Source organism: Anarhichas minor, unplaced genomic scaffold (genome assembly GCF_050575085.1).
Source record: "Anarhichas minor isolate MPS153535 unplaced genomic scaffold, ASM5057508v1 ptg000003l, whole genome shotgun sequence".
NCBI classification, from domain to species: Eukaryota; Metazoa; Chordata; class Actinopteri; order Perciformes; family Anarhichadidae; genus Anarhichas; species Anarhichas minor.
Window position 1 is genome coordinate 14372123 of NW_027466449.1, and position 27575 is coordinate 14399697.

The 27575-nt window shown below is 42.4% G+C and overlaps 1 protein-coding gene across 1 annotated transcript; it reads left to right on the plus strand.

Annotated features, from left to right (window-relative positions):
- Positions 1-528: 528 nt before the first annotated feature.
- Positions 529-27424, plus strand: LOC142950235 (synaptotagmin-2-like). Its single transcript, XM_076092121.1, has 9 exons — positions 529-591; positions 18022-18237; positions 18587-18747; positions 22681-22818; positions 22974-23141; positions 23611-23778; positions 24984-25101; positions 25467-25600; positions 27022-27424. Exons 2-9 carry the CDS (start codon positions 18042-18044, stop codon positions 27235-27237), a joined length of 1299 nt encoding a protein of 432 aa, XP_075948236.1. The 5' UTR covers positions 529-591; positions 18022-18041; the 3' UTR covers positions 27238-27424.
- The last annotated feature ends 151 nt before the right edge of the window (positions 27425-27575 follow it).

The window sequence follows — 27575 nt, forward strand, 5'->3', positions numbered from 1 at the left end:
GTGTGAACTCAAAGCTATTGTAACTATTGTAAGAAAGCAGTTTTACAGCACATTGGTTCACAGCCAGTTTTCAGAGAGTAATTAGATTGATACTACGGCTATGCCCATAATTCTATTTAATAACTGGTGAGGCGTAATGTGCAACGGGTAGCTTTCAGTCATAATTCATTCGTCCTGCACCTTTGTGGGTCAAAACGTTCGGCTATTTATCAGCTTGTTTATGTGACAGGGAGACACATATCAATATTCTTCTCTTGGATAAAAAACTATCTTTGCTGTAATAACATTCTGTAGTGTGCAAATTGAAAGTTAAATTTTCCATGGTTTTATTCAAGGCTGCTAATCACACTTGGTGTTCATGGACTATGATGTACTGCCATGGCTTATCTTTTAAAAGATACACACACCAGTTTAACTGCTTTACATAATCAGAGAGGTTTGACCTTTTTGCCAAATTTCTCCAAGAAATAGAACAAAGGTGTTTCTTTGCCTCCACTGAGTTCACGTTGTCTTTCTCTTTCAGAGTTTCTGATTGACAACATTCTCACTGTGATTACCTCCGGCCGCTTTTCAAGAAATCAAGATTTGGTTGTAAGTATTCCACCAGCGAAGATATTACGTGTGGCGCGAGTCGAGGCTCTGAGCCAAATGCTGTGACCTCTAATGTTGTGAGATGGAGAGGGAAGGAGGGAGGAGGAGATCCTCCACTCCATCAGAGCAGTCCGGTGTCATTGCTGTGACCGTCCTCTTTGAGAGGACACGGATCACTGCACATTGTTAGATGCCTCCATCCTCTGCAGCTCCCCACTCAGAAATATCACCCATTCCTCGTCCTTTGAGAAATCAGGCTTGCCTCTGTGTCCTCACTGTCCACAGAAGGCATGGCCCAGATGGCAGACCGTCTATGGCTGGATGCTTTTTAACTGTCCAGTAATATAACACTCTGATGAGCTGTGGGGTGAAGCACTAATTGACCTCAAAGGAAAATTCTGATGATTACCTATAATTGCTTTGTAGAAATGAATTCTTCCTGAAGAATGGACTTATTCATGCGTCAAAACAAATTATTTCAGAGTAGTATTTTTGAGGCTAAAAATGGAATCCAAAAATCAAAATATACATGTAAATAGACTTGTGTAATCACATGTTTTGGACTCCACTAGATGTCAGCAAGAAACGCTGCGTGTTGGGTTTTCCCCTCTCTCCCATCTGTTCTTAGAAAAGCTCTGCATGTGCCAGGGAGGAGGGAGCCCACTGCAGTGTGTAGTGAGCAGGAAAGGCGTGGCAAAGGATGAAGGTGCAGCCCACTGTGAACAAACATGATTTACTGTCGGAGTGGTTGGGTCTCCGGCATATACCATGCACACTCCAGCACTCAACTGATTAATCAGAGTCATTTCCATGAGTGATGGAAGCTCTAGAGCCTCAGAGGCTACAGGAAGCTAATAAACCCCAGCGGACAACAGCCACGCCTTGAAGGACTGTTGCTAGCAGCATATTTTATACCGACTCTCGTTACTACGGCCATCTGCCATTGTGTAGCCCTCACTGCCCTTTGTCAGTCTCTTCGTTGTTAACATTGATCTGCTCAACATCCACTGAATGAGAGTTCGAGCTCTGGGGATTGGTGGTGCACACTCAGTTGTTTGAATACGCAGTACCATTAGAGGTTGCAGTTTTGCGAGGCGGAAAAACCAAAAGAATGAGATGAAAGACACTCCATAGAGATCAGAGAGTCATGTGACAATGTACTGTAGAAACAACAATGAGGTACATTCGTTTTGTTTTTTTGTCAGACCAACAGTCCAAAACACAAAGAAATTCAGTTTGCTATAATGTAAGACAGTGGAAAGGAGCAAATTGTCACATTTTAGAAGCTGAAACCAGTAAACACTTACATTTATGTTGGAAGATGATATTTTTTGTTTCAGCTCTACACAAAACATCATTAAAATTACCTTTATTGTTGCTAACATAAATCAAGCACCTGGTGATGTTCTGAGTATTAATTTGTACAATCTATAAAACCACAGTTGTTACTGAAACAGATATAATCTCAAAATGTGCCATTAAATCCTGAATTGGCGCTTTCACCTGCAGTTCCCCTTCAATCTTCAGTTGCAATAACACACATTGTAGCGGTTTCTGAGCAGCGGTGTAGAGACACATTATAGAAACATGGCTCGAGCAGAGGGGCTTCCCTCTCACGATGCCAAATCTTAAATGGGCCAACGCAATGAAACACAAAGAATTTCATTTTTGCACCTCCTCCCATCTGCAGCACCACATCCTAACACAGAAGCAGATCTTAATCCCCGACTGCCAACCAGCCACAGCGTTCTACATTTACATGACGGCAGCATTCGCTAAAAAGATTTGGAGATCAGGGGAGCGGCTACGATGCTTCACTGCTTCAGGACTTCACTTGATAAAACGGAGCACTGGATGTGATCGTTTGTGCATGTGTGCTGTATATGGAATATCGTGACACATCTTGTCTTGTTTATTTTTAGTTTTTTTTGTTCTCATATCCCCTACATAGAAAAGAAGCATCGCAATCTTTGTCATCCTTCCTACTTCCCTATTTTCGTCTCTTCCTGTCGAGGTTCTGTGGAATGTCTCCACCGTCTCTGAAATAACATCACCGTGTTGAAACACAGCCATGTGCCTTTACTCATTGCTCAGAAAAAACACATGGCATTACATGTGATTTTGTAGAAAAGCCTGTCCCATAGCCATCGACTGATTGGCTTGACTGAAATACATGGCTGCTATAGTCCATGCAGCTAGTCTCCACAACACGCACTTATTAAATATGTATTCTGAGTTGCACTGTATCTCTCTGGAGACTTGGCCTGTTTAGTTCAAAGTAAGGTCTGATGGGGGGGGGTTCTTCTTTCCGTATTACTACTCAGTCAATTAAATTACTAGATTATTAGTGCATTTGGTGTCTGCTGTCGCAGCAATAGTCAGCAGTATAAAACTATGATGAGAGCATTCGTATTCGTCATCTGTCACTACAAATCACGATACTTCTGTGTTTCATGTCTCATGGGGCAGGTGCCAGTGTTGCTCACCATGGGTTTACCCGGCGTGCAATGAAACTTGGTTGGATCAATATCCTGTTCCCACTCAGACAGTGAATCAGACCTGCCTGGGTCTTGGGCCACTGGGCTGTAAGATATCTCTCACGTTGTGTAACAAAGCGTGCACAACGGAATGCAGGCTTGACGAGCTTTTATAGATTCAGTAGCGAGGCCTAAATGTCATACCACGTTGTTGATGAGGAGGGAATATAAACTATTGGGCTTTATTTAGTCCGAATCGCATTGGAAGGCTGCCATTTTACTTTCACCCTTCACAAAACAATATGGAGGTGGAGAGTAGCAGGAAGAGCTGAAGCAGCCGCCCTCCAGGTTTGGCTGTAGCTGCTGTGATCCCTAAAGGTGATATTCTGTATTTCTTCTTTTTGTCAACAAATCCCTTAAAAAGACCAAAAACAATGATGAACTGATCCTGATAACAGGTATTGTATGTGTAGCCAAAAGCCTGATTTAGCTTAGAAGGGCTCCATTGTTGTCCAAAAAGGATTTAAAGCACATCAATGAGCGTCACCGTTTTACTCGGTGACGTGTTCCTTCATTGCGATGAACGCGATCACTGTTGTTACTTACATACCAAAAACTACAATGCCCAGCTTTTTTTAGGAAATTATTTCACCTTTAAAAATCAAACTATATATTTAAAATTTACAACATTTAACGGTTTATGTCTTCCGTGGGAACAAATGAGCGTAGTGCCACAGACAGGGTGGGGAAGTATTGAAAGACGGACTGACACATTGTTGGTTTTGATGTTTTTATGGGATTTGTTTGAACAAAAGTCGACAAAATTCGCCAGCAGCCTACATCCAAATGTGAAGATGTGAAGATGTAAAAGGCTGTGCTTGTATCATTTTTCTTAATGTGAGTTTTACTGGAACAGCTTCACCTCCCTTATAATTACCAGATCACTTCTAATTCAAAAACCAGCAACCATGCATTGCTGCCTGGACTAAACACTGAGAAATGGTATGGCCACAGACAGGAAACAAATGACATTGTTCTCTCGTTCTCTCTCTCTCGCTCTCTCCGATTGTATGTTTTGAAATTACAAAAAGCCATCCCACTCCACCTTCCATTTTCTCAGATTGAGACTTTATTGATTTCTTGTTTAAGTGCTTATTGCTGGCCAGTAAGGAGGGTGATTCACTTAGGGGACGATGATAATTCTCGGTGACACGCAGTTATACCCGAAGGGCTCCAAACTGTCTGCTTCAGCGTTGGTGTTAAGCAAAAGAGTGCGTCACATCTTGTCGTTAAAAAAGTGGATTTACGCAGTCACATGCTCACTGTAAATGGGAAAAAAGCAGTGGGAGCTAAGGGAGCTGGGTGGCATTTCTGACGATACAAGGACTTATTTATTTTTTGAGGCTATTATCCCAGGAGCACACTCAAAATTCTCTTTACTGAGCTTCCGATGCTTATTTATAGCAGTGTGAGGTCAGCAAAAGGTTTTCATATCATGCCAAAGATTGCTTTGTAGGATTAAAATCTTCCTTGATGACAGTGGGAGTGGTGCAAGTGCAAAGCCATAATTCAGATAAATGGATAGAGATGGCAAGGGAGGAAGAGACTCAGCAGCAGACTATTGCTGCGGTAAACACAAGGCAAATGACGGGCTTCTTCTTCTTGTCTTTGTCTTGTTATCGAAACTAGGTCTCATCTACAGTATTTTCATTTTGTCCTTGTTTACTTATTTACATCCATTCTTTTTTTTCATGCAGCTGCAGCTCAGGAACATATCTGAGCCTTGTGGAGTCCCCGAGCAGCTGTGCTGCATGAACGAGGGACAGTAGAGCACATGGATGGTTTTGGATTGCCCTTATGCATTGGACCGGGGCACAGATTGCTGCATACAGCACCTTGTGAGCAGCATCACAAATCAGCCGGCAGAGTAGTGAGAGCTGGAGTGGTGGGAGAGATGGAAGATGGAGAGAAAGCGGGAGAGGGGAAAGGGGAGGGGAGGGGAGGGGGATCCTTTCAGTGACAGAGATAGAAAGAGTGGAGCGAGGGAGAGGAGGAGGGGATCGAGAGAAGCAGAGGTGGGGGTAGTCACCAAGAGAATGAGTGAGCGTGTGTGTGTACGTGTGTACGCATGTGTGTGTGTGTGTGTGTGTGTGTGGGAGAACAAGTAGTGCTGCAGTGGAAACAGTGCGAAGAGGACTGCAGTTTCTGGTGCTGATGGGAGAGCGGTCGAGGGACGTTATTAAGGCATTGTTACATTAACCCTAAGTGCCTCTTTGGTGAATGGGTTAGCCTCTTGTGGAGAACAGGATTTCGGGATTACGGTAGTGCTGGTAAGGGCGTATTTCAACTCTGTTGTCAGCATTGCTTGAACACTTCCTTTGAAGAATCTGGATTAGAGTTATAGGCATTTAAAGCTGGGGTGTGATGCTGTAGTTTTTACTGGCTGTCCCTGATTTAGCGTGTCCTTTTCAGGTGCTGTGTGCATGTTACTTCCTGGTGCATGTGGTCCAAACTTTATACAAAGCTAATCATAAGCCTTGTGAAGGGAATACTGAGCATTATCTGGGTCCGCATCTGCCCAGGTGTAAACCTTGTCTTCTACCATTTTGTGTGCAATCCGTTATGGTTCCACATTGGGCACTGTTTTTAGAAAAGAGGGAGGGATGTAGTGTAGCACTGGATCTATATTATTCTCATTGATCGTGCCTCATTTAGCCTGCCCAGCGGGTGTAGTACCTCTTTCCTCGAGAGTGTCCAGGAGGCTGCCCTGCTGACAGATGCTCCGCTTACTCGTGTAGCCACACCGGCATCTCTCGCAAACCCTCCCCGAACACACAGAAACAAACAACCGAAGCCAAAAAAATACCTCAGGTTAACTGTATTATATGCGCGATGTAACACAACGGATTCAAGGCACGGTGCTCTTTGAGAGTGAGAAGTCGGACATAAAAAGAGGCTGACAGTTGTGCTGAGGAGTATAGAGAGTAGAGGGTGGGGATTTTATAAAGTGCTGCAGGATGCTCTTTTTTTTCTGCTGTCTCTCATGGGACATATAGCACAGGCAGCACTGAGGTGACAGTACCAAGGACAAAACCTTTCTTGGGCTGCTATCCCTCTTCCTACCTAATGCTGACTCTTGCAGGCATCAGGCTCATCATTAGCACAACAGAGTTTTCATTAAATCAAAATTAAATCCTTTATAACAAACTGACTATTAGAGTGATTTTTGAAGTGTTATTGGGAGGTTTTTAGCTCTGTGTAAAGCACCGCAGTTTTAAAACAAATCCAAATATAACATAATTTTCACATTATGCTCAAAGAGAATTATGTATTCTCTGCTTTGCATCCTGAAGTAACATCTTGAAATCTTACCATCGATTCTCAGTGTCATCAGATACAGTCAGGGGCTTGTATTTGGAGTGGTCACATGATCACTCCGGTTTCAGGAGAGTAGTAAACAAACACACTGTGGATGTGTAGGATCATATGTAGATGCAGCTGGGTATATATGCTATACCTGCATACAATATCCAATATCCGGAGTGCAGGAGACTATTACATGCTGAGCATGATCTGAATCTCTTTTTTTTTTTTGTCAGGCACTAAAACATTCAGGCAGGCTCATTAAGTCCGTACCTCAGGCTGCCGCTCCCATTGGCTCTCACACTGAGAAATACTCTCATAGTCTCTCATACATAACCAGAAAAATGAGAGGATGCTTTGAAGTTCACCAATCTTATTTCTTTTTTTTCTTTTGGCCCCCCTCCAAGAAGGCAGCTGGTGCCCGATTGCTGAGAACAGCTCAAAGAAGAGGAGAAATAAAAGAGGCTTATTCTAACTGTGCAGCCTCCTACAGTGTCTTGCTTGAATGGGTGTGCCCTCTTGCACCCACATCACTTCCCCCCCCCCCCCCCAATTTCTGCTGCTTCATCGCGCTGAAATATTTCTTCATCCGCTTATATTCCAAGTATTCCTAGGCAGAAGTATGTTCAAAATGACAAAGCCACCCGTACTGGACTCTGAGAATGAGCCAGTGATTTTCTCGCTGACACATTAGCACAACTATCATTGGGATTGCTCAGCCGCTGTCAGCTTCTCACTCCAGGTGAGAGTTGTGCCTTCCTGGCCCCGGCCCCGGCCCATTTGATGGTGTGTTGCTGGCACACGATGGCAGAGAGCTTCAGTGTTAAACGGTCCGATGCTGTCACCAGTCATAGCATCCCGCTGCGCTGACGGGGCATTTTCACCAGTCTTTTATCTTCTGTGTGAGAAAAACATGCCGATTTTTTGTCGTGAGAAGTCTGGCAGCATTTGTTTACCCAACATCTAGGTTTCTTGGAGGAGAGGATTTGTGATGGTCAGAGAGAGAATACAGAGCAGAGTAACACACACACACACACACACACCCTGTAGAGAATGAGTGAAAACATTTTCAGTGTGTTTCATCTTACTGGAGATGTTTTGTGTAACGCCTACAATGTTACTGAAAATCCTTTGAATGCACGCTGAGGTTTTCTGCATGGAAAGTAGCTCATGTATTCAGTAGTTAGCTTAAAGTAATAGTTTGGCATTTTTGGAAATACACTAATTTGCTTTCTGGTGGAGAATTAGATCGATACCGCTCTCATGTCTGTACAACCAGCTAGGGTGACCAGACGTCCGGATTTAGGCCGGACAGTCCGGATTTTCAATGCCCTGTCTGGCGTCCGGCGCAGCATCAAGCCGGACGCGTATTTGTCCTCCTTTTTGGAGTTCCACTGGGCCTAAAGAGATAGAATATTTTGCTGGAACGCAGTCTAACAAATGATTGGTTAAAAGCGTTGTCAAATAAATATCTGATAGGCTTAGGTTAGGTTCTAGCCCTATATCATTGGTTAAAAACGTAAACAAGGCTCCGTGTGCTGGCTACGTCATATCTACGCACTGAGGCCGACTGACCTCAATCATCAGAAACCGACGTCGCTTCACGTGACGCTTCAGAGGAAAGGACGTCTCATGTCTGTTAAAACATATCTCCTCGCGTCTTCTCTCCTCTCCATTTGTGTCTGTACATGATCACTGAACAGAGTTGTTTTCTGGTCAGGGCCGTTTTCAGCGAACATTCCAATAAAAATGCACTTTAAATATTGATTAAAAAAAGATCGTATGTTTTCAGTTGATTTAATGGTATTAAACTACTACTTATATTAATAAAGACACAGTTATCATCACTGTCAGAGTGGAGATGTTTTCTCTGTAGTCTGTTACCTGTTAAACAAACTGCATTGAGTATTTTTATACGTGTGTGGTATTTATACACAGTGTGTGTATTTATACTGTGTTCTGTGTCCTGCTTATACGCGCAGCATCGTTTCTACCGGCGGAATGCATCTTATTTATTAATTATTTACGTCGGTATGTTTTTAAATTCTGATTGTGACGTCATTATAAAATAACCCACAATGATTATGGTTTCTCTTCATTACATGTTGTAAAAAGTGTTTCCTCTCTCCAGCTCTATGATTTTAATTACATAATACAAGTTATTTAGGGAAACAACAGATCAAATCTTTTTATAAATGAAGAAAGTTGTTTGAGGTCTTTTGTTGTTCAGACTACAATGAACATATTTTAACCAGATGGTGAATCAGAAAACAGATCTAATATATAACTTGAGTTTAATCTGTGATCGTCTTCACTGTGGTATGAAACTCCAGCGTCAGACCGCTCAGCTGCAGCGTCCAATCAAATAACAAATGAACAGTGAGGGGGGCGTGTCCAGCGTGCTCGTGGCTCCTCCGATTTGGGATGCACCCATAGAAGAAAACATACCAAAACGTCAGACGTCGTTCAACCCAGAATGGACCAAAGAACATGGTTTTAAAACATTCATTTATCTGTTTATTATTTATTATTTATGTGACCTGTGATTTAATTTGTACATTTTAAGTCCACAAATGTTATGCTTTGTGGCACTCAGCACAGTGGTCAGTTTTTGAACACCACAATGTATTGAATAAATACAAATACTGTGAACAAACACTTTTTGACTCTTTAAGACTATTTTTTCCTATTCTGTTACACATACATCATGTAGCAATCACACAAAGTTGTATTGTAGAGGGGAGCACGCCAGAGTCCTATGCAATTATTCACAGCTTCACTAAATACCGCAGAGTGTCCTCCTTTTTGGTGTTATGGATCTGGTCACCCTACAACCAGCAGCAGGTTAGCTTAGCTTAGCACAGATACTGGAAGCTGGGACCAGCAACTTCCTGGAGTCTCTGCTGGTTGCCTGGTAACTGCTCTTAGCCTATAGAAATAGTCCGGTACATAACCCCCTCGTAACATGGTGAATTGTCATTTTTACAAACAAATGATAGGTGGATTTTCCTTTACCTTTGGACAGAGCCAGGCTAGCTGTTTCCCCTCTGTTTTCAGTGTTTATGCTAAGCTAAGCTAACTGGGTTGCTGGTTGTAGCTTCATATTTAATGTATGGACATGAAAGTGATATACGTACGTCTTTCTCCAGCAGAAGGCGAAAAAGCGGATATCCCAAAATGTGAAACTGTTCCTTTAACTTCAAAAGAGATTTCACTGTCTACATATTTTCCTTTTTAAAACAAGAATGTCAGTATAGATGCGGCCTATCTGCAGTGCTGCAGAGGCCCTCTCCTCTTTCACAGTTTCTCGACACAGCCTTACATGCAGATTGGGTCACTACCTCTGTGACAGAGTGATTAATCAACCTATCAGGGGACAGGGAAAAGGGGTTGTGCTGAGGGGGTGAGGGAGGATGTATGGCAACTGGCTGTAAATGATCCCCGCAGCTTCTCGCTCAGCATTCAAACCCCGGCGCCTCCCACCTCCTTTTCAAGGATCCCTCCTGATAGTAGCTGAGTCACATTCAGCTGCAGGTGAGAATAAGCATTGTTTTATCGACACAAGCAGGTTTGTAAATGAGCCTCTCTGGACCGCCCTTTGGGTCAGCACTCAATGAGATATATGAGGGAGAGGCTTTTCTCTAATTCTCTTCAGTGAGATGATATGCAAGGCACCTTTTTGACATCCTTATCTCCATCGCTGCCCTCAGATCAGCAGTGGCACCGGCAGGATTTCCTGATGCACTTGCATTTTGTGTCGACATAAAGGTATAATTGCCATGTTGACATCTCTGATTGATATTCACGGTCTTCTCTTGTGGACGCTCATTTCGCATATGCTTGCATTCTGAGCATTTGTGCAGCCCTGAAGCAAAACACAAGGGCGTGATTTCTCTGTAAATGTCCTGTCCTCAATAGCTGCATAAGCAGTTCTGCTGACTGTGTTGCAGATCGGTTGCTGAGTCTGTTGCTTGCTGGCACAGAAAATACCAACATGTTTAGCCTAAAAATAAAACTAATTACAAAAAAATATAAATTTTCTCGGTTGAAAATCAGAAAGCAAGTTTTCACCAGTGAAATAAGCCTTAAAAAGGTAAGGTTTGTCAAAGCTAACAATGACAAAATGATAGGCTACCTCTTATAGTATTAGACTATATGTCCCTCATTAACTGATGGAACATAAACACCTTAAAAAGAGAGGCCGGATGTTGCTTAGCATTGAAGCTAGCAACTTGTTAGCTGAATTGAATGGCTTAATTACTGTTAAGTCACACTACAGCATCCGGACAGATGCTTGGCACGTTCCCACCGATGTTTTGTGGCAGGAGACTTGAAGGCTCTTGGTCAGGAGTTTTGTAATCTTCCTCTGGTGCATGTTGTGAACCGCGTGCTTTGTTTCTGAATTTGCCAGGGCTTCTGTCAGCCTCTTGGCTCTCTACCATGAAATGACAAAAGTGGGATATAGCTTTGCAGGCCACCTTGCAGGAATCTGTCCCTGCCACGCACTTGCCGTTTATTTGACTGTGCATGCCAGCTGAGATCTGTAGGGGACTGTATGCTGACATTATGTGCACAAGTGACGTATCAGAGATATCTTTATGCAGCGTGGCTCAATACAGCAATATAATACCACGGAATAAGCATGGAAAGATGCAACTGTCAGCAGCTGTAAAGACTGCAATGTTAATGTACTGATGCTGGAGAGTCAGTAGCACCTCTAAACTCAATAGTTAGATTCAAGCTGCGGTAAAGAATTCAGAGCTTTTAGAAAATGTTTTATCAGTAATGAGTTTAGTAAATGAACAGAAATGGCATTTGCTGCAAATCTATTATTATTATTATGAATTATTCTGCTTTTACAACTGATTACTCTTAGGTTCGGCTCAGGCCAAACTCCACACAGTTTCTCATCCTTCAGTGGTAAATAACAAGCAATGCAGCCATCAGTATCGCCCCTGTAATCCTATTAAAACTTGGCCAAAATGAGACCATTATGACTGTGGGAGCCCCAAGTCCATTTCAGGGGGGGTGAATTACCATAGAGTAGCAAGAGTTCAGGAACAAAGCTGCACATTATCTCTAATTGAAACAACTCCACCATCTCAGCTCGGCTTTCCGGCTACAGTAATGTTCTTTCTGATGGATCTAATAAAATACTATGCCCCCTGTTCTCTAAATGTTCCAGTACACGTTTTCAAGCTGAAATCGAGTCCAGACAGCTCAGAGGGGTCAGCGGTGACTCAGCGGTAGTCCAGCCAATATTCTCCTCCCGTTTCTTCCAGTGTGTTTATCATAAAATCGAGATGCGCGTGACAACAATTACCTTTTGAATTATAGCCTCGATATCTTCTAACTACAACTAAAAATAGCTCGGTGGGATTCAGATGAAAGAGTCACTCGGCGTATCAAATACAAAGTTAGAGCAAACACACACACACACACACACACACACACACAAACCCACACAAACACGCACACATGCAGCTTCTCTGAAAAAACCCCAATCTGCCCTGCTGTGAAAGACATACCGCTTTGCATAAAAGTTTAATTTGCCTAAATCCGAAAATATCAAATTAAGAGTCTCTTTAGTATTTAAAGACATTACTAACTTCTCGTATGTTTTTAAAATAACCCTACCCAGTTTACTATAATCACATTAGTGAGACTTGGAGGAAATGAAGCTAAACAGGATGCACAGCTACTACAGCTGGAGGCCAAGCACTCCACCCACCCACGCATAACCCGTAATGTCACAGATGGCAGGGGCCTCAGTGGGGGCTGAATGATTTCATCGGGGTCACATTATTCAGATTATTTTACATCTTTTGAGAACCCTGCTCGTGTGGCGGCCACCAAGGAGCCATTGCTGCTGTTGGATCCCTTTGTATGCTACAACCTTTTTACACTGACAAATATTCAATACTTAATTTGTCGCCCCACTGCTCCTGACTGTTGCCCCGAGCTGCAGGCACATGACCCCACGACCAGTTTCCTCTCCTTTTACAGAAGCCATTTTGAAAGTGTCTGCAGAGATGTTCGTAGCAATTTGATCTTACATTTGCTGCATTTGTAATGAAATCCACAAGGCTACACGTACGCGTATAGATTGGCCACTGGCAGACAGCTGTGTGTAATAGTATAGAGGCAAGTTGTAAGGGCCGGGGGGAAACAAAATGACTTCACCTTCTGGCTGCAGATTGTTAATTAATTGCCGTTCAGGGTACTTGTTGTCGTGTAATCAAACAGCTGCATGACTTTTGCTCACTCTCCTTGCGTTGTTTTGTGTTTGTATCTGACCTGGGTGCTAATAAACCCTCAATAAACACAACCCCCCCCCCCCCCCCACTCACATGGAGTTGTCTTATCTGCAGGCTGGGGTTTCCTGTCACTGCAGATGATGTCACACTGTGTGGTCAGTGGGTCATCACGCATGATGGCATCAGATAGGGAAGCAGCGTTTCTTAGTCTTGTGTTTGTATGTGAGAGGAGATGTAGTCATAATTAGAGTTTGACAGGTGGGAGGTAATTAAGTAAGAGCACTTAGCCTGCAGGCATATTCGAGTGTTTTTAAGTGACTCATATTTTTCTCTAATGATGATGAAGACAACATATGATATGATAATCCATTAATGTGCATGAGTATGATTAATATATCTCCCAATAATCTTATTTATCTCTCGTACTCTTATTTATTGCATAAAACATCAGCCCGTTAAATATACTGCAAGGTGTTGGGGATTAATACGACGACCACGAAACACAACGCCTGTGATTTGAGGCTGGCTCGAGTCCCTCGTGTCATCTCTCGACTGTCTGTAATAAATACCTGAACAAATACTTACAAATATGCTGCAAGACAAGATAAATCTTTTTAAAGCTGTGAGAACACGTTATGATATATTCCAAGAGGTAAAAGTCGTCCTCATTTATTAAACCTGTAACCACCAATCATATAGGAGAAGGTGCAAGTAGCGAGTAGAGAATTATTTGGCTGTTTTAAGAGGATGTCTTTAGTATCAGCAATAATACAGCACGTTTTTACGCTATGTGTGCTGTTAGAGCCATGTCAAAGACACATTTCTATTGCCTTGTGAAGGGTAGAGTATTTCTGATTGTGGTTATTTAAATGTATTCCTTGGGAACAGCAGCAACTTAAGTTATGGTTATTTCTACTACAAAAGCAAAACTGGTTGTAGACTGGTTGAAGATGGATGTGTTCTTAAAAGCAATCAGTTTAATTATTTTGAAATGAAATAAGCACACAACTGATTTTATCCTCAAAGTCTATAATTGAAGCTATCTGTCTTCACCTTCATGTCTCAGCTGATAGACTTTCAGAGACCCGGCAAACCTTTATGTGTCACAGTTCATTTCTCAGTAAAACTTAGTACGTGCGGTTGCTGCTACACACTTTGTTTGTTTGTGCGCCAAAGATAAAATTGCTTGATCCCCATCCAGCAGCGTGTGTAGCGATAAGGACCGGGTCTGCTCTGGGTCGAGTCGAGCCATTTTATTTCAACTAATTCTGATGACTCAAACGCTAACGGAATGAGATACACATTGGGCGATGGAGCTCACAGCTCCCACAGATTTCAGTAATTGAGTATTATATGAAATGCATATTGGATAAGGGGTCTATTTTTAACTTGTATTCATTACAGGGATTGTTTCTTCAGCATGAATTGCTTAAGGATCGCCCAACTCCACTCTCACACATTTACACCTGGAAGCTGCCCAGTACAACCACAGTCTGAGCGGGTCACCGTGCAGCTCCACTGGAGCAGATGAAGGTTAAGAGCCTTGCTCAAGAGCATCTTAGTGGTGTTAACGAGCGAGGGGCAAGCAGTGCTCTATTATTTCTTGTCCAATATTTAATCAGTTGGCTCAGGGATTGAACCACTGACCTCCTGCATTATCACTTAATACAAGCTTTATAAATGTGGGGAAACTATTGTATCTATCCTATATATCTAGTTATTTCTGAGTATGCATACTCAGTCCCTCTGATTTGAGTCTGTCGACTGGTCCACTGTTTTGGTCAACTATTTGATGGATTGTCCTGAAATGCGGTACAGACATTCGTGCTCCTCAGAGGATGAATCCTAATGACCACACCTCATTTTAAGATGCACAGATGGATGCAAATGCATTTGCTACTTAAGTTGTTACACAACGAGGGCATTGGGAAAGAAAATGACAACGGCGTCGGTCTGAAACTAGCAATGACAGTTGCGCTGCACCGTGTGACTCTTTGCGCCAGGTGTTAATTTGGGCCTTTAGTCTTTTTTCTGTTATATTTGAATTATCAAAACAGCTAGATTTGTTACTAAGCATTTTTGCCTCTGTTTAAATAGAGATTTCCGGACAGAGCTATTGACCTACTTGTTATTCAGTAGGTTAGGTTTGATTAATTATAAACCCTGTACATTTTGGCAGCCTCAGTAAGCAGATAATTCCTCCCAAAAAAGCCTAAAGAAGGTAAAAGTCTTCCCGTTTCAACAAAAAACGGTCTATATAGTTGATTTGTCTGGAGTGACCACTAACAGCAGACTGTGAAGCGGGACTAATGGCTGTCATAAAACAACAGTCTATGTCTGTGTCCTCTCTGTCCGTCCTCACTGTCACCCTCCGAGTGGAGGAGATAAAATGCTCTCGCAGATATCCATGAATGTTAATTGAATAGGTCTGGCATGGCCTGATGTGAGGGACAAACAGGGTGAAATTCACACAAACCTCAGATGTAAGTGGATGCTTTTAACACGTCGCAACAGCTACAGTGCTGTTTAGTAGAGACGAGAGACAGTGAGGGCTCTGATTGCTGTTTTTGTCGAGCAACACTCATTTTCAAATGTGTGATGGTTTAAAGTGATTTTTGAGTCTAAACAGCGTTTGTATAATAGTTCAGTTTCCATCCCACTATTTTATTACAAGATGTTGGTTGTTTGTAACATCAGTCCACATAATAGCAGCGCGAGCTATTTCAGAGACACATATTTTAAGATGTATAAGCTGCTACTGGCCCCTGAATAATATAAGCTCATCCTTGCCGCTGTCAGCCTCAATTTCAATAATTTATATGTGGCAATAAATAGAGGCAGAATCTCTGGCACCAACTTGGAGAATTGGCACTTACGAAATAGGAAATTCCTCTCTTTTTTGCCCGTATCAACATGACTTTAATAAAATCAGCAGCAGCTCTTGTTATGCTTGTCATCTTTCTCTGCTTTCCGAATGGAGGTCTCGCCCGATCACTCACCACTCCGTCGGCAGGCTGCTCTCAGCCGCACTTGTCACACTTTGATTTCTGGAAGCGATAAGAGCTCTGGATGAGCATTTGTTTGGCCCGTGGACACACCACCGGAGAGTGGCTTGTAGTTGTTAATTTTGTTTGTTCCTGCGGTTAAACGGCTTTCCTGGTCAGGCGCTGTTAGCTTGAGTACAGGGCGGCGTCCACTCCACACAAAACAAAGGTGCGGTAAATTGAGAATTGACAGTTATTCCTCATAAATACTGTCGGTAAATGATCTCACATCATTGTCCACTGACCCTCACAACACTGCAGTATGTTAGGAACACTGCAGAGAGGCAGGCTGAGGTGTAGACTGCTATGCTCAATCATGAAATAAATTCTTGTTTCACCTCCTCAATGGAAATGCATTGAATGTTTCAAGGTCGAAGAGTTTCATCAAAAAATGTTTTCCTAAAACTCTATCGCACTTGTTGGCACTTCCTGTATTGCCGTGTATTATGAGTTTGATATTGATATTTACGCGTAACACTTTATCATACTGTGGATATCATGTTCCAATGTATCAGATTACTTTACACTTTTCAGTGCGTTTGTATCCCTTTATAAATCACTACATTCAATGTCCCTGAGATTATATTATTTAAGAATTATACTTCTGCGTCATACTGCTGCAAAACAGCACCTTTTGGTTTGGAGCATTATGAGTTTCACATGGAACATAAAATGAATGTGTTTATTTTTGTGGTATGAAGGTGCAATTTGTCTTTGTAATTGGCTCTTGCATGTTATATTATATTATAGGGTGATGTGTGCCTATCAGAAGCTATTAGATTGTTTTTTTGGAAGCCATGTGCTTCCAACTTTCTTCGTTGTTTCTCTGTTTTTGACATGGATTTACAGTGCATGTAAGTTTGTGGACGGAGAGGCCATTGGCAAAGAAATGATTTGATCTGGATGCATTAAATAATACACAGTTTTGGTCTTACTGTAATCATTCATGTCTTAGTTTATTTTTAACGTATCCAACGGTCTCACTGAGCTTTCTGCTGTTGTTATTATTGCCTTGTTTCCGCTGCTTTGACTGTCAAAGCACTTTGTGAACTCTGTTTTTAAAGGTTCTATATAAATAAAGTTATTATGATGATTATTATTATTATCATTCAACTAGCAAGAACTAAATTATATCCATGGGGTGTATTTGAACTTGAAATGTAAATGATTTGAATGAAGTTTTGGGGTTTAACTCCATATCTTTGTTTTTTGTACTTTACACCTCACTACTTCAATGGACTGCATAATAAATTGAAGTTAGAGACTCATTCCTTTGGAAGACTCAAGCTTCTTTATATCTTGAATAATGTTTTTGCATATTTTAATTGATGCATCTGCGTGTGACCACAGCTTTGTGTGAATTGATTGTCCTTTTGTGACATTGTTTATTTGTAATTTGTTCTCAGGTCTATCTTATAATATAATTATAATAACAATCTCTCAATTACAACATGATTAATGTAAAAAAGGAGGGAAACATCCATTATTTCACCAGCATTTGTATCCATGGAACAGGAGACACATCAAGCCCAGCCAAACCAGTTTCAGTTTATTTGTCTGGCTGTGTTTGCTCTCGTGGCAGATGAACGTAAGAATTAATGGCTCAGGCGTGGACCTTTAGAAGATAAACTCTCTCGATACCATCAGCAGATACAGGAAATCTGTTATTCCAGTGTTCCCAAATCATATTTCATTACCTTTTTTGGAACATTTTTTTTCAAAGTGACTATCATTTATTTCCCATGCATACACACTTACTATCAGGATGGATTTGGGATTCATTGTTCAACCACTTTTTGGTCCTTTTTACTTATTTAGAGAATTTTTCATAAGACTGAGGGTGAAGTGGTTCTGCTTGGTGTTTAATTTAGATGTGTTATAACAGCTGTATTAACATGTAACTCACCAAACCTTAACCATCCATGAAGGCGCTTAAGTTAGAGAAACTAGAACAGGTCTCATTTTGGAAGTAGGCATTAAATAATTCCCTCTTTTGATTGTTGTCTGGTGCCTTAATTCAATATTATGAACTTCAGAACTTGTGTGTTATCATGTTTTTTCTTCATGAATTATTTTGTCTCCAAAATAAGTATCAACCGACTTGAATCCTGTGTGTGATTTTTCTTTTTCAAATGGTTCCAAAAATGTGAAAATTGTCTGAATCATTCAACCCTTCACTGGCCAACCGTCAATATCAGCATGTGCATTTTGACACACAAGTGGAAAATAGTGATAGTTGGATGCTCTGGCCTCTCTTAATTAATGACTGTTTTCATGCTGTTTCTCCAGGGACTGTGTGTGCAGCCTAAATGTCGAAGTGGAACTTGTTTAGGAATCAGACAACGCCCATGGTCGCTGCTAACCCAACGGGGGCCAGTGCCTTGACTGTGACTCCAGCCCCCGTCGCATTGGTCTCTGCTGACAACTCCACCGAACCGGTCAACAAGAACGATGCCTTCGACGAGATCAAAAACAAGTTCCTGAATGAAATCGACAAGATCCCACGTGAGTGCCAGACAAAACCCAAACCTGGTCCGATCAATTTATTGATGTGTATTGATGTGACTCTAAGCAATGTTTTGGAATTAGATTTTCTCTTTAGCTGCAGGCATTGGCAGCCTCATAATGTCTTTATTCAGTATTGATCACTGGCTGCCCTTCCTAATGGCAGAGAAATCTAATTTTCGTCCAATCTAATTGCTAATATAGCACCTCATACTAAATATATTTGGCCCAGGACATGACATGGAGTAGGCTAAATGATTGGTTGGTCAAATGTCAAAGTATTTGCTTCTCTCTTCTCTTTCTGGGTGTGGATGTGCCGTCTATCCATCGGTCTGTATATTCTCCTCAGTGCCGTCCTGGGCCATCATTGCCATTGCCGTGGTCGCTGCTTTACTCATTCTAACATGCTGCTTCTGCATCATCAAGAAATGCTGTTGCAAGAAGAAGAAGAACAAGAAGGGCAAGAAGGGGAAGGGTGACATGGGAATGAAGAACCTGAAAGGGGGAGAGGTATGTTCCTCCGCGGGAGGTCGCATCACGGCCGAGGGGATTTACACCCACACTGTACACAAAGCTAGGCAAACCACGGTCAACCTGTTCGTGAGCCTATTATCTAACAGCCGTGGGGCTTAGAGTGTAGCTTTGTACTGGAATAGAGAGAAAAACCTGCATATAGGGATACGTTTGACTCAGCTAATTATGTAACAAACAGTAGTCCTCGTGTTACACATTTTATTCTAGTGACAAGTTTCCTGTTTAAAATGTCTTCGATTACATATTGTTTATATACGCGCTGTTTGTCTTTGATGGCCTTCTAACCCAGTCAGTGTATTCTCCACAGGTGTTAATTACATTCTTTATTACCCATTATTATTTTTCATTTTTCTCTTTCTTTCTTTCTTTTTTGTTGTTGTTGTTGTTTAATGTGTTTGTCGGTAATGTTATTGTTGCTCTTTCTCTCACTTTTGCTTCGGGATTTGAGTGGAAAATGACAGGACTCTTATCTTTTCAGCCCCACCATTGTTTTCCCAGTCATTAAAGAGCAATTATGAAAATTTGTAGTTAGTACAATGCCGTTGTTTTTGGGCCTGTAATTATATATTTTTTCTTCCCACACACATGATTGATTATTTGACAAAGTACAATAAGAAAACATCTAAAAGTGGAGCTATTTTAAAACCCAACGGCCCTGCTGCACGAGATATAATTGTGCTAATGAGGAGGCTTCTTTATCTGTCATTTTCCTCGCTCCCTACAGTGTAGCTGACTACATTTGCTGTGATTACACTTCTTTGGTGTCTGCTGTGAGTTCAATCTCTTCCTTTGTCTCTGCTCTCCTCCTTCCTGCTTTGTGTCTTATGTGTGCTTCGTGTATCTTGACTGTGGTGGACTTCTCGGCCTACGGTAGGTCTGATAGCACGCGGCGCCCCTATCTGGCCGCTCTGAGTAAGCGCAGACCAGGGCGGGGGACGGGGGACGGGGGGGCGGGCTGGGCTTGGAGGGGTTGGATTGCAGTGATGATGACAATGAGTGCTATGGCTTCCTTAGTTTTTTGCAAGCTTAGGTGCTGCGGGTGCTTGAGGAATCTATGGGAACGATTTAGCTGCTTCGCAAAATCGACTGAAGTGATATGCCGCAACAACTGCTATGTCTTGATTATCCAGAGATTGCAATTTTTTTTGGCAAAAAACAACAACAACAGAGCAAAGCCGTGTTTAAGTGTCTATGGTTTGATATGAACATGAAACTCATCCTATGGTTGAGCCTTTGAATGACGAGTGCACTCAGCAACTCACTAGAGATCACTAACATGCATGTGCAAGGGGTAAGCTGGATATTTGTCAAATAATAAGCTGGAACTTTACCTAACCGAGAGCTTCGAGCGTGTTTCCACCACGACAGGCCTCGACTGTGCAACGCAACCAAAAAATTGATACATTGCAAACAATTTCTCTCCGGAGACACATTGACGTGGGTCTGAAATTCACATGCTGTGCCCCACTTGTGCAAACACGCTCCGAGTTCCACGACAGATAAAGCTGTTTGTGTCTCTTGACAAAGACCAGCATATTCCCTTGCAGTAGGTACCATTGAATGGCCACAACTTGACTTGAGAGTAACCTTCCTGGATGACCCATGCTGCTGACATTACTAGGTGACAGTCATCGACCCCCTCTCTCCCTGAAGCACTTGGGTCTCACTGAGGCCCAGAATGTTTGCCCACGCTTGACTCGGCCCGATTTCAGTCGACGCAAAGTTAAAGCTACAATCGACTGGCTGTTTTAACACGTATGTCTTTTTAAAAAAACTTCAGCGCTGAGCTCGCAATTTACCCCATTGAGTTGACCGAAGGGCATGCATTCAGACAAACCATGTCTTTATCTTTGAACCCCCACTGGAAGTTTGAGATCAGCTGGGAATTCTCAACATGGCATGATCCCTCCATGGATGTGTACATCTCACTCAGAACACGTGTATAAAAATTTGTCGGTACTTTTATCCGTCTTCAGAAATTATGAGGTAATTCATTTTACATTTGCCATCAGAAAGAAACGTGGATCCTGCATTGTGTGGCCTGGCATGCTTGAATGAAAAGCATTTACGACAATAAAGATGTACGGATATTGTGTGAGAATGCGCGTGTGTGTGTGTGTGAGAGAGAGAGTGCGTTTTTCAGCATGCATGAGAGCTTGCATGTAAGGAAACGTGTGTCTGTGTCTGCGTGTGTGTGTGTGTGTGTGGGTGCACAGTAAAGTATGGTGTGTAGTGGGTGTGATGGTGTGTGTGTTATTTGTGTGTGTGCCCTGTTCCTCTTCCAGCTCATCAGTGAGTAGCTGGACCCTCCAGTCTTACGAAGACATCAGTGTTTTTTCAAGAAGACAGCCATAGGAAAGTAGGCCATACTGAGATGTTATCCAGCTTCATACACTATCAGAAATGAAAGTTTACTTTATTATTCATATCAGAGCAAATTGCTTTAACTCGATTAGTCACGACCGCCTCCAAAAGAGACGAAAGACTGAAGAGTCACTGGGTGTGAGATGTAAAGGCAAGATTGATTTATCTTCATCAGTTATCTCGGGAACAGTTAACTGTCAGTAAACTGCTGATATTTGTTCCAGAACTTCATCAAGAATCACAATAATTCACATCAGATTATCAGCTGGGAAAAAAATTGGACTCTGTTTGGAATAAATTGGGGAATTTACCAGCAATTCAGTTAGCTAGAATAATCAGGCCGGAGTTCAATCAGCAATAGCAGTGTAAACACATTAATGACACTTTGGGATGTCAGGAGGAGATGAACGGCAGACAGTTATATTGTTTGTCAAACAGCTTACGTTATCACTTGGAGTTTGAGAGCTTTTCAAGAAAAGTGTTCAGGAATCACTGCGTCAGGAGTTTGATAGGATCACAAATCTATTCCTTGCAGCTCTGCTTCTTGTGACAGCTTGTGTTTGAAATGCTGCACACGGGGTGGACAATATAACAAGAACGCCTTGCAGTATAGTGCAATAGAGCACAATAGCTCTGCAGTAAGTACTGGTTTGAAGTGTTCACTTTTGTGTCAAAAAGACTGAACTTTGTGGTGTTTTTGAGAAAATATCCCATAATGTCCTCCAGTTTGTTTACTTGTGAATTTGGCTCATCTTTGCTTGTGCAGTATTCCTCTGTGTGGGATATGCCGACACGATTTTGTAGACTTTTTTTAACAAGTTAATGTGACTCATGAGTCATTTGGCATGAGTCATATTTGGGATTTGTGTAGCTGCCTGTTTAGCTGCCTGTGTAACCGCGTTGCAGTTCCTTCAAAGTCCAGTTTCATGTAAAGTTCCCATTATTTTCTCCACCCCCTGTAATATCCCAATCACAGGCAGCTACACGGTCATATTGATTGATTTGAAAACGTTTGAAAATCACCGTTTTAATGAGTGAAAAAGGAGAACTTCCAGAGGCTTTTGCATGGCTGTTGTGTTAGCTTGTAGTATATTATAAGGTGTTCCTGTTTTTCTGTCCACCCCCTGTATAATGACTGTTTTTATTCTGATGTTTCTCTCTGTTTCTCACTCTTTCTCTCTCCACTCTTTGAACAATAACACAGAGTTCTCTTCAAATGGCATTTCTACAACGTTTTGCATTCCATCAGACTTTTAGCAGATTTTAACATACATGTAATGCTCATGAAAAAAGAAAACAGCAAATGGTGTCACCCAAGAAATAGTGAAATCAAGTCAAGTTGCAACTGTGGTCATCGATGAACAGATTGCACTGGTAACACCGGGGTGAGCGTGGGCAAGTGGCAGGTAGGTGCTGTGGCTAACCCGACTGCTGATGCCCGAGGTTTAGTGTTCAGCACAGCCGCCACCTCAGAAACGCCCTCTCACTCTTCTTCTTCTGCCGCCTGCCCCCCCCCCCCCCCCTCCCCCCTCTGTCCGTGTGCAGAAACAACAGGATGATGATGATGAAGAAGACGACGTGGAACCTGGACTGACTGGGGACGAGAAAGAGGAGGAAGTGAAGGAGAAAGAAAAGCTGGGGAAGCTGCAGTACTCCATTGATTATGACTTCCAGGAGAACAAGGCAAGAACTTGAGTGGTTTATTTAACATTTTCTTGTTTTTTTTTCCACGGTTAAATATAAAAAAAAAATTCAAACAAGCAGAATGAACATAGTGATGGCGCGTGAGCCGGAGAAATGCTCACTGACTTTTAATAGCGTACTTCCCGCCTCCCCAGCTGACTGTGGGAATCCTGCAAGCAGCTGATCTGCTCTCCATGGACAGCGGCGGCACCTCTGACCCTTACGTCAAGGTCTTCGTCCTCCCTGACAAGAAGAAGAAGTACGACACAAAGGTTCACAAGAAAACGCTCAATCCTGTCTTCAATGAGACCTTTATCTTCAAGGTAAGCTGAAACTCCTCACAGTCACCCCTTTTCTTATTACTTATTAAAACAACATGCACGCCCAGCTGTTTGATCCGTAGTCCTGTTAAAGGTGAATGTCTCCTCCTATCTTTCTCTATGTCTGCGGGTACTTTGAATCTGAGTTCTTTTTCTCAAATACCTCTGGCCAGCAGACGTACTAAAGGTGTCTGTGACAAGGAGAATGTGGTCGGGAATCAAGTTAAAGGAGAGGGCCACCTCTGGTGCAGCTTGCCTGCTGACACAGCTCTATAGAAAAACAATTCCAACACCTTTATCTTTGTCAAAGTCAGGCTAGTTCTGCTGAAGCTGCATGTTATTTAGTAAAGCCATTTTGCGCTCCACGTCAAAGTCACAACCCATACTGCTGTATAGTTCTGATATGATGCTGCAAGGAAGAAAAAAAAACCCGATACTGATTAGTGAAACGGGATTACTTTCTGTCTTCCAGATTCCATTCCAAGAGATGGGAGGAAAGTCTCTGGTCATGTCAGTCTATGACTTCGATCGCTTCTCTAAACATGATGTCATCGGAGAGATTAAAATACCCATGAACACCCTTGACCTGGCAAAGCCAATTGAGGAGTGGAGAGACCTGGACAGCGCAGACCAAGAAGAGGTAAGAGTCGTGCCGTGTTTTGTGTTACTTTTACCACGCTGCCGTTTAAGTCCATTACTTCCACTGATGTCGGAGAGATGCCTGTTTTACTAGTTGAGGCCAATACCAATATCGACAAGCTTATCATTTATAAGGGGACGCTCCTAGTGATGAGTTATCACATGAATCTGCAGCACCGCTCCACTTTACGGAGCTTTATAATGACTTTAGGCTCATTATTTAGCTGTTTGGCCCACAAATTTGCTTGTTTGGTTCACTGTCTATGCTCTTACAGCGTTTTTTATTTCAGCCTCAGCAGGCAGCTGTTTTCATCAAAACAAACAAGCTCTAAATAAATGACTGTATACTTCCTGCTCAGCAGCACCAAACGGCAGACAGATAGCCACTAGCTGGCGAACATAATCGATTATTTAACAGCTAATTGGGAGCCAGATTTTCCTCAGGAGTTGATGGAGATCAAAAGAGAGTGACTATGACTTACATTCACCAGATGGCCATCAACAAGACTCCAAATGAATGCTAATGTTGCTCTTCAACTGCTTGATGTGTAAATAGTGACAATCTAATAGCAGACGATAGAAGTCTTATAATTGTCTTTGCCAACTGTAAAAGACGTTTTAAACATCCTGAAATATATTTCTTCAGACTCTCAGCAAAAACACATTTCTTCATATAGAGCAGCATGAACAGCTAACTCAGCGGATGACGTAATACAAAAATACCCTCGGGCACAAGGGGGCCACTTTGTCTGTTTACCAATGAGATTCACAGGGCTGAAGGACACTCTCTTTTTTTTTCTAATCAACTGCCTCCTCTGTAGCCATGCAGCCTGTAATGTGAATTCACCATTATGCTGCACCAGAATATGAAAAACAGGTTTTAATCAATGAAACGTCCCCAGAGCCACCTTAAGATGAAATAATCACTCAGTTGCTTACGGTCTCAGATACATTTATTTACCTTGAAAAGGCCAATGAGATGTACTTAAGGATACCAATACTTTCTGCTGACAAGACAAAAGTAATTGCAGCAGGAATTATTTGTATTGACGATGTGTCTTTAAAATGTGATTCCAAAGGGACAGTTTGTGTATTTGTGCAGTGTACTGTGTACTTGTGCAGTGTATTGTACATCAGAGAGAAGACATCAATTCTGCGTCAGACCATCTTTAACTTTCTCTCCCCATCCCTCCCTCCTCCTAACAGCCGGAGAAGCTGGGTGACATTTGCATCTCTCTGCGTTACGTCCCGACTGCTGGCAAACTTACCATCTGCATTCTCGAGGCCAAGAACCTGAAGAAAATGGACGTGGGAGGACTGTCAGGTAAACACACAGAGCCGAGCATCAGATACTGCATTTCATTATCACGCCATCGCACTTGACACTGTTTCAGCGTGCACAATTTGACAACAACACATCAGCTTAATGTGACATTTGGATGCGTGCAGTGGGACTGCAGTGAATACAGGAACGTGCCTGTGAGTGCAGCCATTAGGTCGTTCCTGCTCAGCTCACGTGCTGACGCTGCAGTGCTTGCCATGCACCAGCTCTCGCTCCCCCTTGGCTTCAGCATTGGCCCCATCTGTTGGTGCATTGCAGCACTGCAACCCAAACGTGCATGTGCTCGGCTGTTTCTTTTATCTGCTTCATCACGATTTCTTGCCTTCTTTCTTTCTTTTCTTTTTCAGATCCCTACGTGAAAATTAACTTGCTGCAAAATGGAAAGAGGCTGAAGAAGAAGAAGACGACAGTGAAGAAGAACACTTTGAATCCGTATTACAATGAGTCCTTCAGCTTTGAGATTCCTATTGACCAAATGCAGGTAAGGACATGGACTACCTTGTTAACATCATTTAGGAGCTAGCAGGGGTGGAAAGACTACCTTCTGAAGGAAGCACTGGTGTAAAAAAGCCCTTTTTACAGGCAAAAATAGTTTTTACTAATCACTGTAAAAAGGCAATTGTATCACTTCATCATCTTTTAATTGGTAGATTTGGGAATTCATAAGCAGTAAAATGCTCAGTTAACTACACTCTTTGAGTTTTGCTGCTCCAGCCTCATTTGGTCTGTTATGACCAGGAGCGAGTATGTTAGCAGATTTGAGAAAGATATCGCTGTTTAACTAACACAACTGAGGCAGTTTGCTGGCTTCATGACTCTTCTCTACTTCTGCTATTTTCACCACATTTCACTCTTTAAAGTAATTTGACGCTTTGGGAATTAAGCTTATTTGCTTTCTTGCTCGAGAGTTCGATCATCAGAAGGTCTGTGCCACACTCATGTCCGTCTGTCCGGTAAATATAAGGCTATAGCCAGAAGCCAGTTTAGCTTAGCTTAGCATGAAGTCTTGAACCAGTAGAAACTCCAGGAAGTCTCTGCTATCGTCCAACTAGCGCAAAACCTGGTTGTTTTTTCACTCGGTGTTTTTTGTACACATGAAAGAAACAATATATAAAATCGATCTTCTCATCTAACTCTCAGCAAGAAAGCACCTAAGTGTATTTTTTTTACGTTAAACTGTTGCTGGAACCTTGAGACCTCCTGTTCATGGCCATGCATACAGTATATATATATATGCTGTGGCTACCTGGCTCAGACCTCAGCCAATTAGCCTCAGCTCAGACCTGAGCAAGGTACAGCGGGTCATCCAATCATCGGAATGTCGGCGGTTCGATCCCCGACTCCACATGTCGAAGATACTGAACCCCAAATTGCTCCTGAAGGCTTAACCATCATGATGTGATTAGATCCTGTTGAGCAGCCTTTGCCATCAGTGTATGAATATATGTGTGAATGGGTGAATATTGGCATGTAGTGGTCAGAAGACTAGAAAGGCGCTGTTTAAATCCAAGTTAATTTACCAAGCAAGAAATACTGTCATTTCTTTGGAGAATGCTTTGCTAATTGATTTTCTACATTGTTGATGTGGCATACAAATCAGCATCAAACATGCAAAAAACATATTTTATCAAAAAATGGTAGTAAATGTATTTTTACAATATGAAACGCAGAAACAATCTAATCTTCAATATTTATGAAGATAGAAGTAAGACACTGAACACCCAACCAGAGCCCCTGCTGGTACCAGCCTCCACAATAGGATCACTGCACGCCCAAACACTGGGCATGATGCGCCATCAACTGAAATACTTTTATAAGTATTTGAGTAAAATTCTTTCCAGCCCTCATGTCCGTGTAATCATCGTGGCGTTCTGAACCTTGTTGTGATGCTTTCTCTCCCAGAAAATCCTAGCTGTGATCACAGTGCTGGATTATGACAAGATTGGCAAGAACGATGCCATTGGGAAGATCTTGGTGGGAAGCAAGAGCACGGGGGCCGGGCTGAAACACTGGTCCGACATGCTGGCGAACCCCCGTCGCCCCATCGCCCAGTGGCATCCACTGCAGCCAGAGGAGGAGGTGGATGCCGCCCTCGCAGCGCTGAATGCCAAGAAGTAAACTCCCCGACCCACCCCTGAACGCATCGTCCCTACTTCCACCTTACCCACCCATGCATTTCCCATCATGTCCCCAGGTCCCACATATCAGTGTATATTCCAGAAGAACACCCCAACTGTACATCTGCTCCCTCCGACCCTCCCCCCTCACCCAACCCCCCTCCTCCTCTCTCCTTTCAAAAGATCCATCGATATCACTGAACATGATGGGAAATATAGTTTAAAAAAAGCATCATGTTATATGAAATCATGTCATTGAAAAAAGAAGACAAGTTACAGGATGGACAGATACTCCGTTGATTTCCTTTAGATCTATTTTTGTATTGGGGTTGTGGTTCC